Here is a 13,131-nt window from a genome sequence, read left to right as displayed (position 1 = left end):
CTATTCATAGTTGAATCGATTTTCATGAAAGAATCTACATATCTGTATGAACATCAGGATGGTAACTGTACTATGATAATAATTTAGTCTTAGTCACAGAGAAGGAGTAACAAGAGCTCTTCTCTAGAATTTTATGCTTAAAAATGGGGTTGGGGTGGGGTTGGCATTTATTGGACATGCCCTTCTGAACCTCAAAATTCATGAATCATTGTTTATTGAACTCTGTCCACTTGACAAGGTTGTTGGCCTCCTTGAGCCCAGTCTACTCATGAGCAAATATCTGAAGATCTTGTCCTTCAATAGCTGGTGTTGGTCAAAGGGTGTAGTGTTCTCATGGGTGACTATGCACACACACATGTGCACATGGCCATGTGGTTGGCAGTCATGTTCCCAGTCAAGAGCTGAAAGTATTTTCACTTCCAGTCCATGTAGGCATTAGGTTCTCCCAGATGACCTTGGATGACTCCACCACCTTGGATGTAATCTTTTCTTCTACTTACCAGATAATCATGGTGTCCACTCAGCTGTTAAAGGGAAAGCCCTTGCTGGCACATTTGACATGGCCACAGAGGGGTCAGCATGGGCAATAGTCTTGGCAGTGTTGAATTTGATGGTGGTGGCAGGTCCATAAGGTAAGGCCTTTCTCCTTCTGGAACCCTTCCAACATTATCCTACCAGGGTGCTGTGCTGTATATAGCCACTCAGTTAAAAGATTTGGTTGAAGCACCCTCACTTGTCCTTTTAGACCTATATCATGATTAAAGATTAACCACTAACATTTAATCTAATTTGATATCAATGACAGCATTATAAATGATGTTATTTTAGTATTCCTCTGCCTTCTAGAAGCCTGAAGTTGTTTTCAGGGCATACAGCCTACATGCTCTGGTTATCCCAGAGAGAGAGTTTTTATCCCTCAGGCAATTGCCCACTTGGTCACTTGGGACTGGTCCCATGAGAGTGGATAATGAAAATGTGGGCTATATACCCATTGTATATGTGGTCTGTACCTCACACTTAAGAATAAAATTATGTACTTTTCAAAAAGATAAATGGAACCAGGTAAGAACATATGAAGTTTCTGCAGATGCAGAAAGACAATGATCAAAGGTTGAAACATCTTTAATGGTTGACTTGAGCTTTCAATAGCCATCTTTGAACCATCACACTGTAACTTCACACTGCACTATAAGTTACATGAAATTTGAAATAAAATAGCACACTTTAATTCTGCCTTACACTTTTAGTACTGCTCTTCCTTGCTTTCCTGCCTCCTTAGAGTCCTTCCACATTGGCACACAAACCAGCTGACTCCTGTTAGTTGGTAGAGGGCATCTACTGACTCAACACTAGTGAGGAGTAGGATATCTAGTCATTGTCTTGTCTTAACTTTAGAATCTTGGATGGATCAGATGAAGTCTTTTCCATGACCCTATTTCTCAGCAGCAGTAAAAGCTGATGACCTAGGTCCAGTACTATGCCTTGTTCATGCGATAGGTTACAGAACTTTACAACTTTTCTCTTGGCTGCAATAAGCCTTCATCTGGTATCTAAAGATTCCCCAATGTGGGCAGAGTATGGTTCCCTTATGGAAAGGGAGTAGTGCTGTTCTTCGTGCCTGAATCTCAGAAACAAATTTTATCCCAGTCTTGCAACATGTCCCCAGACTTATTCATAAACACCCGATAGACATCTGTGGAGGAGTCTGAGATGCATGCAAGCATCTTCTTGGGTCTGTGGTTCTCAGTCAACTTTAACTTCTTATTTACACCACACATTGCCTTTACCACTTAGAAAACTCTGATCATTCTCTTTACATTTATGAGAACATCTCCCTGGAAGAGAAATGTGAAACACATTCAAATCTGCTGTGAAAAAGTGACTTCTGGGCACAACAGCCCTCATCCTCTTAATCAGAGAGGCTAAGAATATCTGTAAGAGTCTTCAGGACCCTATAAGAGAACATTCAAGGGATTGCAGAGGGTCACTAGACCCTATTCCAGCCACTCTTAATTCTCTTACAGTCTCTGTGCAATTCTTCCAGAGTTGTATTGGGTTCATGGAGGTGCTAGATTATATATAGGGTGGACAGTTAACCAAAGGAGGTATTACATCTATGTAGTGATGGGGAAGTCTTCATTGGGAAAGGTATGTGGAGACACATCTGCTTCTAAGTAATCTTGCTAGTAACTCCTCATTTATGCTAATAAGTCAAATACATTCACACTCAGTTGTGAATCAAGGTACGCTCAATGGAATCGTCTCTCTCTGTCCCTCTTTTTTCTGTCTCTCTCTGTGTCTCTGTCTCTCTGTGTCTCTCTCTTTCTGTGTCTCTCTCTTTCAGTCTCTCTGTCTTTGTGTCTCTGTCTCTGTTTCTGTTTCTATGTTCTTTCATGCTCTATCTGGGGTGCATAGATGCTTGCTCATGTCTCCCATAGAAACTTTAACACAACACCCAGCATTTCCTTCATGCTCATCTTCCTTTAGTTTTCAGGGTATTTGTTTCTCTATCCATCTCCTGTAGAGACCTTCTTATGGTGCCTCTCTCTTCATCTGTCCCCGTCTGAGACACGTAGATTAATTTTGAGCCAAAGACATTGCATTAGTCAGGTTTCTATTGGTACAATAAAGACCAGGACCAAAAAAATAATAATTTGAAGAGCAAAACGTTTATTTGGATTGTGTATTCTGAGTGATAGTTCACTAATGGAAGCTAAGGCAAAAACTCATGGTAGGAACCTGGAAGGAAGAACTGAATCAGAAGCCATGGAGGAATGCTCACCATAGGTTGTTCAGCTTGCTTTACTATACAAGTCAGGACCCTCAGCCCTAGGGTAGCACCACGCATAGAAGGCTGAGCCCTCCTACTTCAATCATTAACCAAGAAAATGCCCTACAAACTTGCCTACAGGCAATCTGATGGAGGCATTTCCTCAAGCTTCTCTGTACTCACATGAACATACACAAAACAAAGAAACAAGAAAATAAATAAAATAATAAATAAAAAGAACTAAAACTTCCCCAAGACAGACATTGACTCAATTTTGATTTTCAAAATAATGTTTTATTTTACAAGTTGAAGCAATAAGGTTAAGTATTTTCCCTTTAATGCATTTGTACAAAATACCATGTGATGTTATAGTCTCAAAGACAAGAAGTGTTATTTCTTTACAAAAACTTCTGTGGAATAATTCCCCTTTGGCTTCAGGTTCTCAAACATGGCTGACCCTCCTGGTCAGAGCTCAACATGTTTCCAGTGGGATGGTTCCTCTGCTGCCTCCTTGGCCTTGAGCTCAGACCAAAAAGCCACTTCTTTGTCCTTCAGCCTCTGGGCTGCCTGAGTTGAGGCACCAATCTTCAGGTACCCTTCCTTCTGGTCATATTCTGGCCAATGGGGCAGCCCTCCCCCATTAGGGTTCCTGTGAACAGAATTAAAAGAAAAAAAAGAAAAGTAATTCACCACAGCAACTGTGCTGTCCCCATGGTCCTCTGAGAGTTTTCAAGAAAGCCTTGGTGGATCTCTGCCAGGAAGCTACCTTGCACACCTATGCCAATTCTCCACCTCCTAGGTCAGCCTGCTCATGTTTAGAAACTCCTAGGTTATTTAGACCTTAGTTCTCCTCCAAATCCTCACACATTAAAAGCTGATGCTCAGCTAACACTTCTGTTAAGGCTAATGGAGGCATCGAGAGGTGTTACCTACTTGGGAGAATTGGGTCACTGAGGGTCTGCTCTGCACCATGTTGGGACTCCAGTCTTTTATCTCAGTACTTCCTGACTACACACATGTGTTCGCACATGTGTTCGCCTGTGCGTGCGTGCGCGCGCGCGCACACACACACACACACACACACACACACACACACACACACACACATCCCAAACAAAGAAAGAAAGCAAAACAAAACACGACAAGTAAGTCAGTTTCCTGACTGCCAGGAAACCAGGAGCTGGTTCTCACCGGAAGCCACCACAGTCCCCTTTGTCACAGGCTCACAGTGAACATTTCAAGAGAAAGTCAGAGTCAAAAATCAAGCCTTCATCCTTGAACTTGATGAACCTTGGGTATTTTGTCTCAGCAGTGCAAAGATGTTAACACATAGAATTACTACTAAAAGAATTACTAAAAAGTGGATCTCTCTGAGATTAACCCCCCAATGTGGTGTTTCTGAAGAATTGTGTTTTAAAAACCTGGGTTGTAAAGGAGTTTGGGAATGTTTGTAGTGTGTCGTATAAAGTGCAGAATGCAGTGGGTGGGGCTCAAGAGGGATTCTAGTAGGTTTTAGTAGGTAAAGAAGCCAAGTTCGTGATGATTCAGAAGAGAAGGGCATCTGGATTAATGGCCATTCACACATGACCACAACAGATTTACTTGTATTTGTCCATTCTGATATTGTATGGGTTACTGAGTTTAAGAATGATAGAGTATTCACTGGGGGAGGACATTCAAAGATACTCTAGCATCTAGGTAGGTTTATTTTCTTTTGTTGTTGTTGTTCTTGATTATATTTGCAATGAGATTTATAAGCAAAAACAACAACATGAAGATTAGAAAAACACAATCTTGCCAAACAACAATAAAAAAAAACCCAAATAAACCCACAAAAACCAACCCTCTCACAACCCGTACCACTGTAGCCAAGAACTATGACTAAGGCTGTGTGGAAGGAGAGCACTATTGTTAAGGAGTCTGCTTCATTAAGAAGCCAGAGTTTCAGGCACCAAATCAAAATGAAAGCTCCTCCCAGGACTTCTCAGGAGTTGGGAAGAACAAAGTTCACAGGCTTGAAACTAGCCTAAAAGTTTCGTTTCCCTTTGTTCTTATTCTTCACCCACCTTTGCCCCTGACTTTTTTTGTCATTTATATTTGCAACTGTTTCTCTATTTCTATACCACAGCCATCATAGACATATAATGTGAAGACATAAACTTCTTCCAGAGGTTCTTCTTTGAGAAAGTTACACTGTAGGTTCCTGCCCCAGGGTTGCCTGGAGAATTAATTCTCTGATATTTTTTCCCTTCATGTTCAAACACTCAGAGATTATTGCAGATGATGACCCACAGTATCTGGTGACACCTGATGCTGTAGGTCAACCTTGGTGTTGTCCAGATGGGTGTGGTTTTGCAGGCATGCAGAGTGCAAGTGCAGTGAAGTCATCAAAGCTTCTGCATAGATTGCAAAGGAAAGAGGTGGAGGCCAGCAAGTGTGTGGAAGGTTTGAACTCCCTGCCAGCAGCATTAAAAAGTATGATGTGTAAATCTGTGAGAGGAAAGTTGATGTGACTCTGTATAGAGAGACTAATAAGTTACAAGTGCCAGGACTTGAACCTTCTACCTAGGGTATGTTCACGCCATGAGCACAACCTACCCTAGCGAGACTTTGGGAGCCAAAGACTTTGGGGTAAGGACTTCCTAAGCCTTTTAGACATGAGGAATTACTATCAGCCCTATTGAATTTGATCCTCAGCTGAAAGTACTCCTGGGACATGGTGGGAACTCTAAAAGTTGGAAGAAGCTGATTCTAAGGGACATAACCCTGATGAGTGTCTTGGGACCCTCATCTTTTCTTCTGTCTCTACTGTCTGACTGCCAGTGAGCTGGAGAGACAAAGAGATCCATCCACCACATTACCCCACCATGCTCCACACTGACAAACAACTTGAGCAAGTAGGTCAAATAACCAAGAATCGAACCCTCTGAGTCTGTGAGCCATCCCTTCTTTTTTTAAAAATATTTATTCATTTAGTACACTGTAGCTGTCTTCAGTGGGCATCGGAGCTCTTTACAGATGGTTGTGAGCCACCATGTGGTTGCTGGGAATTGAACTCAGGACCTCTGGAAGAGTAGTCAGGTGCTCTTAACCGTTGAGCCATCTCTCTAGCCCCCATCCCTTCTTTTAAGCTAAACTATCTCAAAAGCTCTGTCAGAGTTCCCAATCTGATTACTTCATTGTTGGAGTGCTATGTCACAGGACAGTCGGACGGCCACTCAAACATTACAAGACACTCCTCTCCAACAAGTCTGACCATAACCCATCCCCCAGATATGTCCCTTCTCTGGCATAAGACTCACCCATTCCGAGCAAAGTTGGCCCAGTATTTCATCACCATTTTGCTGAGATTGGTCTCCTCTTCTGAGGCGCCATCTGTGGGGAAGAAAGAGTAAGCTTCAGCTACTTACCAAATGGGCTTCTTGTTTGTTTGTTTGTTTGTTTGTTTGTTTAGCAGTCACATAGTAGGAGTGATTCTGATCATTGCCATCATCTTGGGAGCTTGTTAGAAGTTCAAAGTCTTAACTTTTCCACATCTTACTATATTAGAACCTACCTTTTAAGAAAATGTTGGCTGATAGTCTAAATTCAAGTTAAGAATAGCTTCACATGGATTGACTTCCTTTGTCACCCATGCACACATGCCTGACTCAAACCTCACAACTGTGAGTTTCCTCAGTCTTCATAGGGTTGCTGACTCTTGGGTCTTTTCTTAATTTCTCTCTCCAAAGTTCCTAAGATATCACCAAATAGGGAGAGGTCCAGAGAGGCTGATAGCTTTGGAAACATGAGTTAGATTGCTAGTTATACGTAACTACAAGAAGCAATGCATTGAAGACAGCTGGGAAAACCTCCCTTAAGTATTACATTACACATTGGTGCTGGAGAGATGGCTCAGGGGTTAAGAGGACTGGCTGTTCTTCCAGAGGTCATGAGTTCAATTCCTGGCAACCACATGGTGCCTCACAGCCATCTATAATTGGATCCAAAGCCCTTTTCTGGTGTCAGTGACAGTGTGTTCATTTACATAAAATAAATAAATAAATCTTTTTAAAAAATTATCACATTACACAAGATGGCAAATATATGACCCAACTCTATAGGCAGACAGACAGACAGATGGGTAAAACATGATAGACCTTGTTCAGAGTTAGAAATGAAATGTTTTCTCACTTATATCCCAGCCTGCTCTTAGGGAAGGAAAGTCCATCAGTGGCACCCTTCTCCCAAACTGGAACGTGTGGTTGGCCTATGATCTCTCTTACTGATGTTATAGACCATGATTCTGAGAGTAACTATGGCTGAGGACACATGAACAGAAGCTTCCTTCATGTGTGTGAAGGCTCAGGACTGTCAACCCAGTTAAAGAGGGTCTAGAAAGCTAAACTGGGGAGAAAAGGAGAAACTTGTACAAGGTTGTCAAGCTAGGACCCAAATTCAGGCCTCTAAATTCCAAGACCACAGGCAGCAAAGAGAGACATTACCTTTTAAAAATGGAGATCCAAATACTGAGAAGATTTCATCACCATGGTCTCCGATCACTGTCTTGGGCCTCATGGCTGATACAAAGCTTGGGCGATACTCAAATTCATACATGAAGGTGGGGGCTCCAGCATCTGTGGAGCCATGGATTCATTGCAGAGCTCACCTGTGCATGGTGCCAAGATCCCAAACCTTGCACTAAGATCCCTGTTTATGTGCACAGTGTTTCAGGGAAGCCCAGAGACTTGATCAGGACTGCACATCTAACTGGTCCATTTGGAATAAAAGCAGTTAAAAACACAAATATGTGCATAAATTGAACAAGCATTCTTTCAAGGAATTGCAAAGCTTGGATTTTGTGTTTCATACCTCGCTTCTTCCTTGCTCAGGAAGTATTAAGCCTTAAGATGAAAGGTGGCATCAAAGAAAGAGGCATCAAGGGAAAGAGAACTTGTCTCTTGACTTCCTCCTTCTCTTCTCTGTCTCCACTCTCACCACCAGAGATCATGTCCCTGGTTCAAGATGCTCCAGCGTTCTCTTCCTCACAGAACAAGAGGACTTGCAGAAGAGAAGAAGATGGAAGGAGACAGAAGGTTTATTTCAAGAGATTGTAGCCAAGCCTGGGCTAGGTTCCCAGCATTACGTCAGGAGGCATAGCAACCTCCAGTTGATTGTAGCCAGGGTACAAAGCACTCACAATATTAACCACCAAGGAGAAAATAAAACCCCAGGAGCAACTGAGAGAAGAGCTTCACATTCAAGGAAGGACCAACCAAACCTACATCCAGTGTCTCAGAGGAAATCTCATGGGCAGGGAGAGCAGGGTGATATCAGCAATGTGCTGGAGGAAAGTAACTCTCAATTTCAAGCACTGTGCTTAGGACAAGGGCCCCTCAGAAGAGAGGGAGACATAGTAGTTCTCCTAGCCAGAGGCTGTGGATCTCATTGTCTCTGGACCTGCCCCACAGGAATGGCTAAAGCAGGTCTTTTAAACTAAAGTTCCAAGATAGCAATAAATAACGTGAGATATCAAGCCATATTGGTAAAGATAGCCACAGACAGGGCACCCTAGGATTCTAGTAACAATACAAAGTTTTATCCTTCACATTTTGAGGGGCCATCAGAAAATTCCCGCTAGTGATTATAGCTGGATAGCCCATTAACTAATGTACTTACAATAAATGGCCACCCAAATGATATGTGTGTGTGTGTGTGTGTGTGTGTGTGTGTGTGTGTGTGTGTGTGTGTTTTCAGGGGCAAAAATATAGGGTTCTTACCCAGAATCAATGCTACACTATTACTAGCTTAATATAGTCTGATGGAAGAGGTACAAAAAAACCCCTAAGGGTAGACAGGAAGCAAAACCATTAAGTAGAAATACAACATAAATACAAAAAAGATACAAAACATGCCCTTACATAACAGCAGAAAGCCCCGTAGGAAGACACCAAGAAAGGAGGGAGATGTCCACAGAACAACCAAATAACAACTCCAAGACAGTGCTTGTAAACCCTTGCAATCAAATGTCATCTTCTGAAGTACAAGAGACAGTCGGAAAGCATGTTTAAACAGCACAAGTATAGGCTCTCACAAAACCCCTTATCTCTAAAGAGGTACATAGATTAGAAATAAATGAATGAAAATAGCTATTGTATATAAAGAAAAAATAGAGAGAAGTGGTAGCTGCAGTCATATCAGACAGAAAGCTGAGTTCAAACAATGCAAGAATCTGGACCTGGTAGCTCACACTTGTAATCCCAGTACTTAGGTTGAGGCAGGAGGATTGCTGTAGATCTGAGGTCAGTTCTAAAATGTAAGTTTTAGAAAAGTTTAGGTTACAGAATGAGAACTTCCATAAAAGCAATAGCACCACCACCACCACCACCAACAACAAAAACAACAATGACAACAACAAAAACCAAAAAACTAAAAAAAAAAAAAAAACCCTATGAACTGAGATAGATTCAGAGCATCAATGGCTGTCAATCACTCACAACACACCAATGGCAAACAGACACAGCACACAACAATGGTAAATACAGACACAACATCAGAGCCATTAGATAAGCATAACAACTAATAGGTTTCCCAAAGGGAGACATAGTGCCCAGTAGACTCTAGTCAGCTGGCATATTCTTCCCAAGGAAGCCTCCTTGTCTGGAAACATTAGGTGCAACTGAAGAGCTCTCCAATCTGTGCCTATTCAGTCTGCTGGCCGAGCTTGTCACATGAAGGAAGGACACACCCTAGACAACAAGACAGGGAGAACTGTAGACAGAAGAGAACAGCAGTGGCAGAGACAGCTGAACTGCAAACGTGGGCACAGTTCACCAGCCTGAGAACAGTCAGGGTGGGAGGAAGATTTTCAGAATTAACGAGGGCAAGGGCTGGGATGACATGAAAGGGGGCAGGAGCTAGAGAAGAAGAGCGTGCCAGATTGCTGACGAGTCTTCAGTGACAAGTGTCTCAACCCCTAGGTCAGAACCTGTAACACTAGCCAGTATTTAGGGCTAAGGAATCCCAACCTCCTGACTTTACAGAACGTAACTGAATGCCATATATGTACAAGCACCCACAAGAGCATTATTCTGACTGTCTAGAGGATTCAGTGTCGGGAAAGAGGAGTTGGAGAGAAGAAAGGGATGAAGACAGGAAATGATGTCCTGTCTTTCTACTGGAGATGGACTCTGCAAGTTCTGTCTCCCCACTGTTAGGCATTTCATCTAAGGTCCTTCCTTTTGAGTCCTAAGTGTCTCTTATCTCCCAGGTCTCTTGTACATTCTAGAGGGTCCCCTCACCTCAGTTAAATTTAATGATACATTTTTAAAAATCCCATAAATTGACCTGAAACATGAGAGAAGGAGACCTCAAGACCTTTGGGGCTCCAAGACATCAGATGTGTAAATAAATGAGCACATAAGGAGACTTCCACACATGAAGCACAGAAAATATTTTCAATAAAAACATGGAAGAAAATACCCCAAAATCTAAAGAAAGATGCCTGTCAGCATACAAGAGTCCCACCAAATAGAAGACAAGGATCTACTGAATAGGGGTAAGTAAAGAACTCTCCATGCCATGTTATAACTGAAGTGGTGAAAAAAGCAGAAAAAATGATATTGGATGATGTAAGAGAGAATGTCAGGTCATGCATAAAGGAAGGCCACTTGGGTTTAGAGCTGATTACTTAACAGAATCTGTTCAATCCAGGAAAGATAAGAAAGATGGATGTCTGGTTCTGAAGGACCACAGCTGCAAACTCAACCAACTTTCCGGTATAGTTAAAGGAAAACCCGGAACCTTCCCTTACAGGAGCAGGCTAATGGAATTAATGAGCACTAAGATACCTCGTAAAGGGGTACATTAAGGAATGCTTCAGACGGAAGAGAAGGATGAACACATCAAAGGGACCACGGGAGCAAAAGAGAAGTGCAGTTGGCAAACAGGAAGCAAAACACAACCACAGAAACAGAAACGGGAGGCATCGACCTTTGAAAATAACACCAACGCTCTTTATTATCCAAACAAAAAGACGTCACTAGCAGCTGGTCTAAGAAGACAGAGTCCATCTTTTTGCTGCCTCCAGGAAAACACACCTCCTATCATGTTTTAAGCAACTGAAACCTGGAAAGCAAAAGGTCCAGCTATTCTGATATTAGACAAAATAGACTTTGAACCAAAAGGAGTCAGAAGAAACAAAGAAAATCACACCATACTGATCACGTTGAACAATCTACCAAGAGGACATTTCAATTGTAAACATTGTGCCCAAAACAAGTACACCCAATTCCTAAAACAATTTCTGTTAGGTATAAGCTATATATTAATCTTAGCACAATAGGTAACATTAATTAATACCCTATCCTCACTGATGGGCAAGTCATCTGGAAAAAAGAAAATGAAACAGAGATGCATTAAAGCCAAATGAAATCAGAATTAGATGCTTAGAGGCAACTCACTCAAACACTTCAGGAAAAACACTCTCATGGAATTCTTCTAAAGTGGTTCATAGTTTAGGACACAAGTCAAGAATTCACATACATAAGAAAATTGAAAAGCTTTGTGTATTGGAATAAAGTTAGGAATCAGCAAGAAAAAGTATATAGAATGCTATGACTCATAATGATTAAGCATCATAAAATTCAATGATGAACGGATCGTTGAAAAGTCAAGGAGGAGTTGGAAATTACCCCTCATACTGAATAGAATGAGACCACAGCATACCAAAGCCTATTAGATAAAGTAAAGACAGTCCTAAGGGAAAAGCTCTTTAGCTCCAAATGCCTACAGTAAAAATGAGAAAGGGAAGATCAAGACAGCTCAGCAGGTAATGATGCTTGAAGCACACAATGGGAATTGAGTTCAACCTTCAGAACCCAGGAAATGTGGAAGGAGAGAAGCAACTCCTTGTCCTTTGATATAAAGAAGCAATCATGGCACCTGTGAGCTATGGCTCCTGCTGGGTCAATACACATCTGCCTTTCCTTTCAGGAAAAGGAGCCTAACGTGCTCCTTCTCCTTGTTCTCCAGAGCTCTTCAGTTGCAGCTAAGATGAACACACGCTGGGCAGCTCTCCAGATTGAGGTCCGCATTTTCTCTACGTTAGCTTCTTACCTCCCAATGGTGTTCTCTGGGAATATCTGCTAAATTAAACTGTATCTGGGCCTTTTCTTCATAGATCTTTACTAACAGAGAAGGCAAAACAGCATTGTTGACCATCTGGAAACAACTTTTGAGGCCTGATCTCAATAGCTTTCATATCTACTGATGCCAAAGGGTAGGCGTGTCAGAGACCTAGGAGTTCGACTTGTAGTCATCTCCCATCTGACGCCTGAAACTCACCTCTGTGACTTCGAGACACCATCACTGATGGGACACCAAATATCACATCTGCAACCAAGTCCTTGAACAGGTCTTTCCTTTCGGCAGGGTCATCTGTCCCTCCTAAATACTTCTCAGAAGCCATTGGAATCATTTTCTCAGAGATTTTCTGAAGTGGATCAGAAAGTGACCATCTCACTGGGTGAGAATGGGGCTCCTGCAGTCAGTTAAGGATTCACTAAACTACCTCAGTGGTTACCACATCCTCCAGGTGTTGCTCATGGAAGTCTGGAATAAACCCTTTAGCTTTTTAGCTTCACCTTCTCTTGACATTGGTGTTAATGAATTGCTGTTTGAGTTTAGGTACCTACTCTGTGCACTATGTGACACTGGCTTTGGTGGAAGAGACCCACATGCCTGAAGAGACCTCATATATTAAAAAATTGTTTGTTAGTGGACATTCTTTTCAACTGTCCCTACAGAAGAACATGGATTGCTTTTTTTTTTAAAATCTCACCCCTGGTAGAAAAGTAGTTTATTGCTATTTAGTCATGTTTACTGGGGAAAATCCATAATTTATATCCACACAACAAAGTTCAGAATTAACCTTTCTTGAAAAATGAAACGAAGAAAGACATGGGTCATATGATTTGCTAGTTAGTAATTTCTCTTTAAATTTACAAAGCCTAGAATATCTATTAACCTATAGATCACAGTAGCCCATATGCCATAAAACCAAAAGTAAAAAATAACTGTAAGAAATCTGGTCTCTATCTATCTAATTTGCATCCAAACATCTCCATAAGTAAGACTTATGCCTCCCATGCCTAAATGTTTGTTTGTGATAGTCTCCATGGTCTTGGTTTGGCTAACTATAAAAATGAATCTTTTCCTCTAAAACGTATCCTGAACTCAATTGAATATTAACAGAGGAGTCACAAGTGTGGGTTCAACACAGCTGGATGGTAAAGCAGGTAAATGAAAAGAGTAGGAGCTTAAACATAGGTTTTCCACCATCAAACTGGTCTGTAATTGGAGAACATCACCAACCTTCTTTC

At 41.7% G+C, this 13,131-nt stretch overlaps 1 protein-coding gene across 4 annotated transcripts in view; it reads right to left on the bottom strand.

The window, feature by feature from the left end:
• Positions 1-3,042: 3,042 nt before the first annotated feature.
• Ces1dl1 (carboxylesterase 1D like 1) overlaps positions 3,043-13,131 on the bottom strand; it is a 31,718-nt gene continuing 21,629 nt past the window's right edge. For 2 of the 4 annotated variants that reach the window (XM_039097560.2, NM_001013889.1), the window contains 4 exons: positions 12,095-12,242; positions 7,255-7,386; positions 6,073-6,145; positions 3,043-3,419 (listed from right to left, as the gene is read on the bottom strand). In XM_039097560.2, coding sequence (XP_038953488.1) covers positions 3,236-3,419; positions 6,073-6,145; positions 7,255-7,386; positions 12,095-12,242 — 537 coding nt within the window. In that variant the 3' untranslated portion in view covers positions 3,043-3,235. Of the gene's footprint in view, positions 3,420-6,072; positions 6,146-7,251; positions 7,387-7,621; positions 7,811-12,094; positions 12,243-13,131 lie in introns of those variants that run through there. The other 2 variants (XM_039097561.2, XR_005496625.2) reach the window with 2 other exon arrangements.

The sequence above is a fragment of the Rattus norvegicus genome, chromosome 19 (assembly GCF_036323735.1).
Source record: "Rattus norvegicus strain BN/NHsdMcwi chromosome 19, GRCr8, whole genome shotgun sequence".
Classification (NCBI taxonomy): Eukaryota; Metazoa; Chordata; class Mammalia; order Rodentia; family Muridae; genus Rattus; species Rattus norvegicus.
This window is presented reverse-complemented; position numbering and strand designations above follow the sequence as displayed.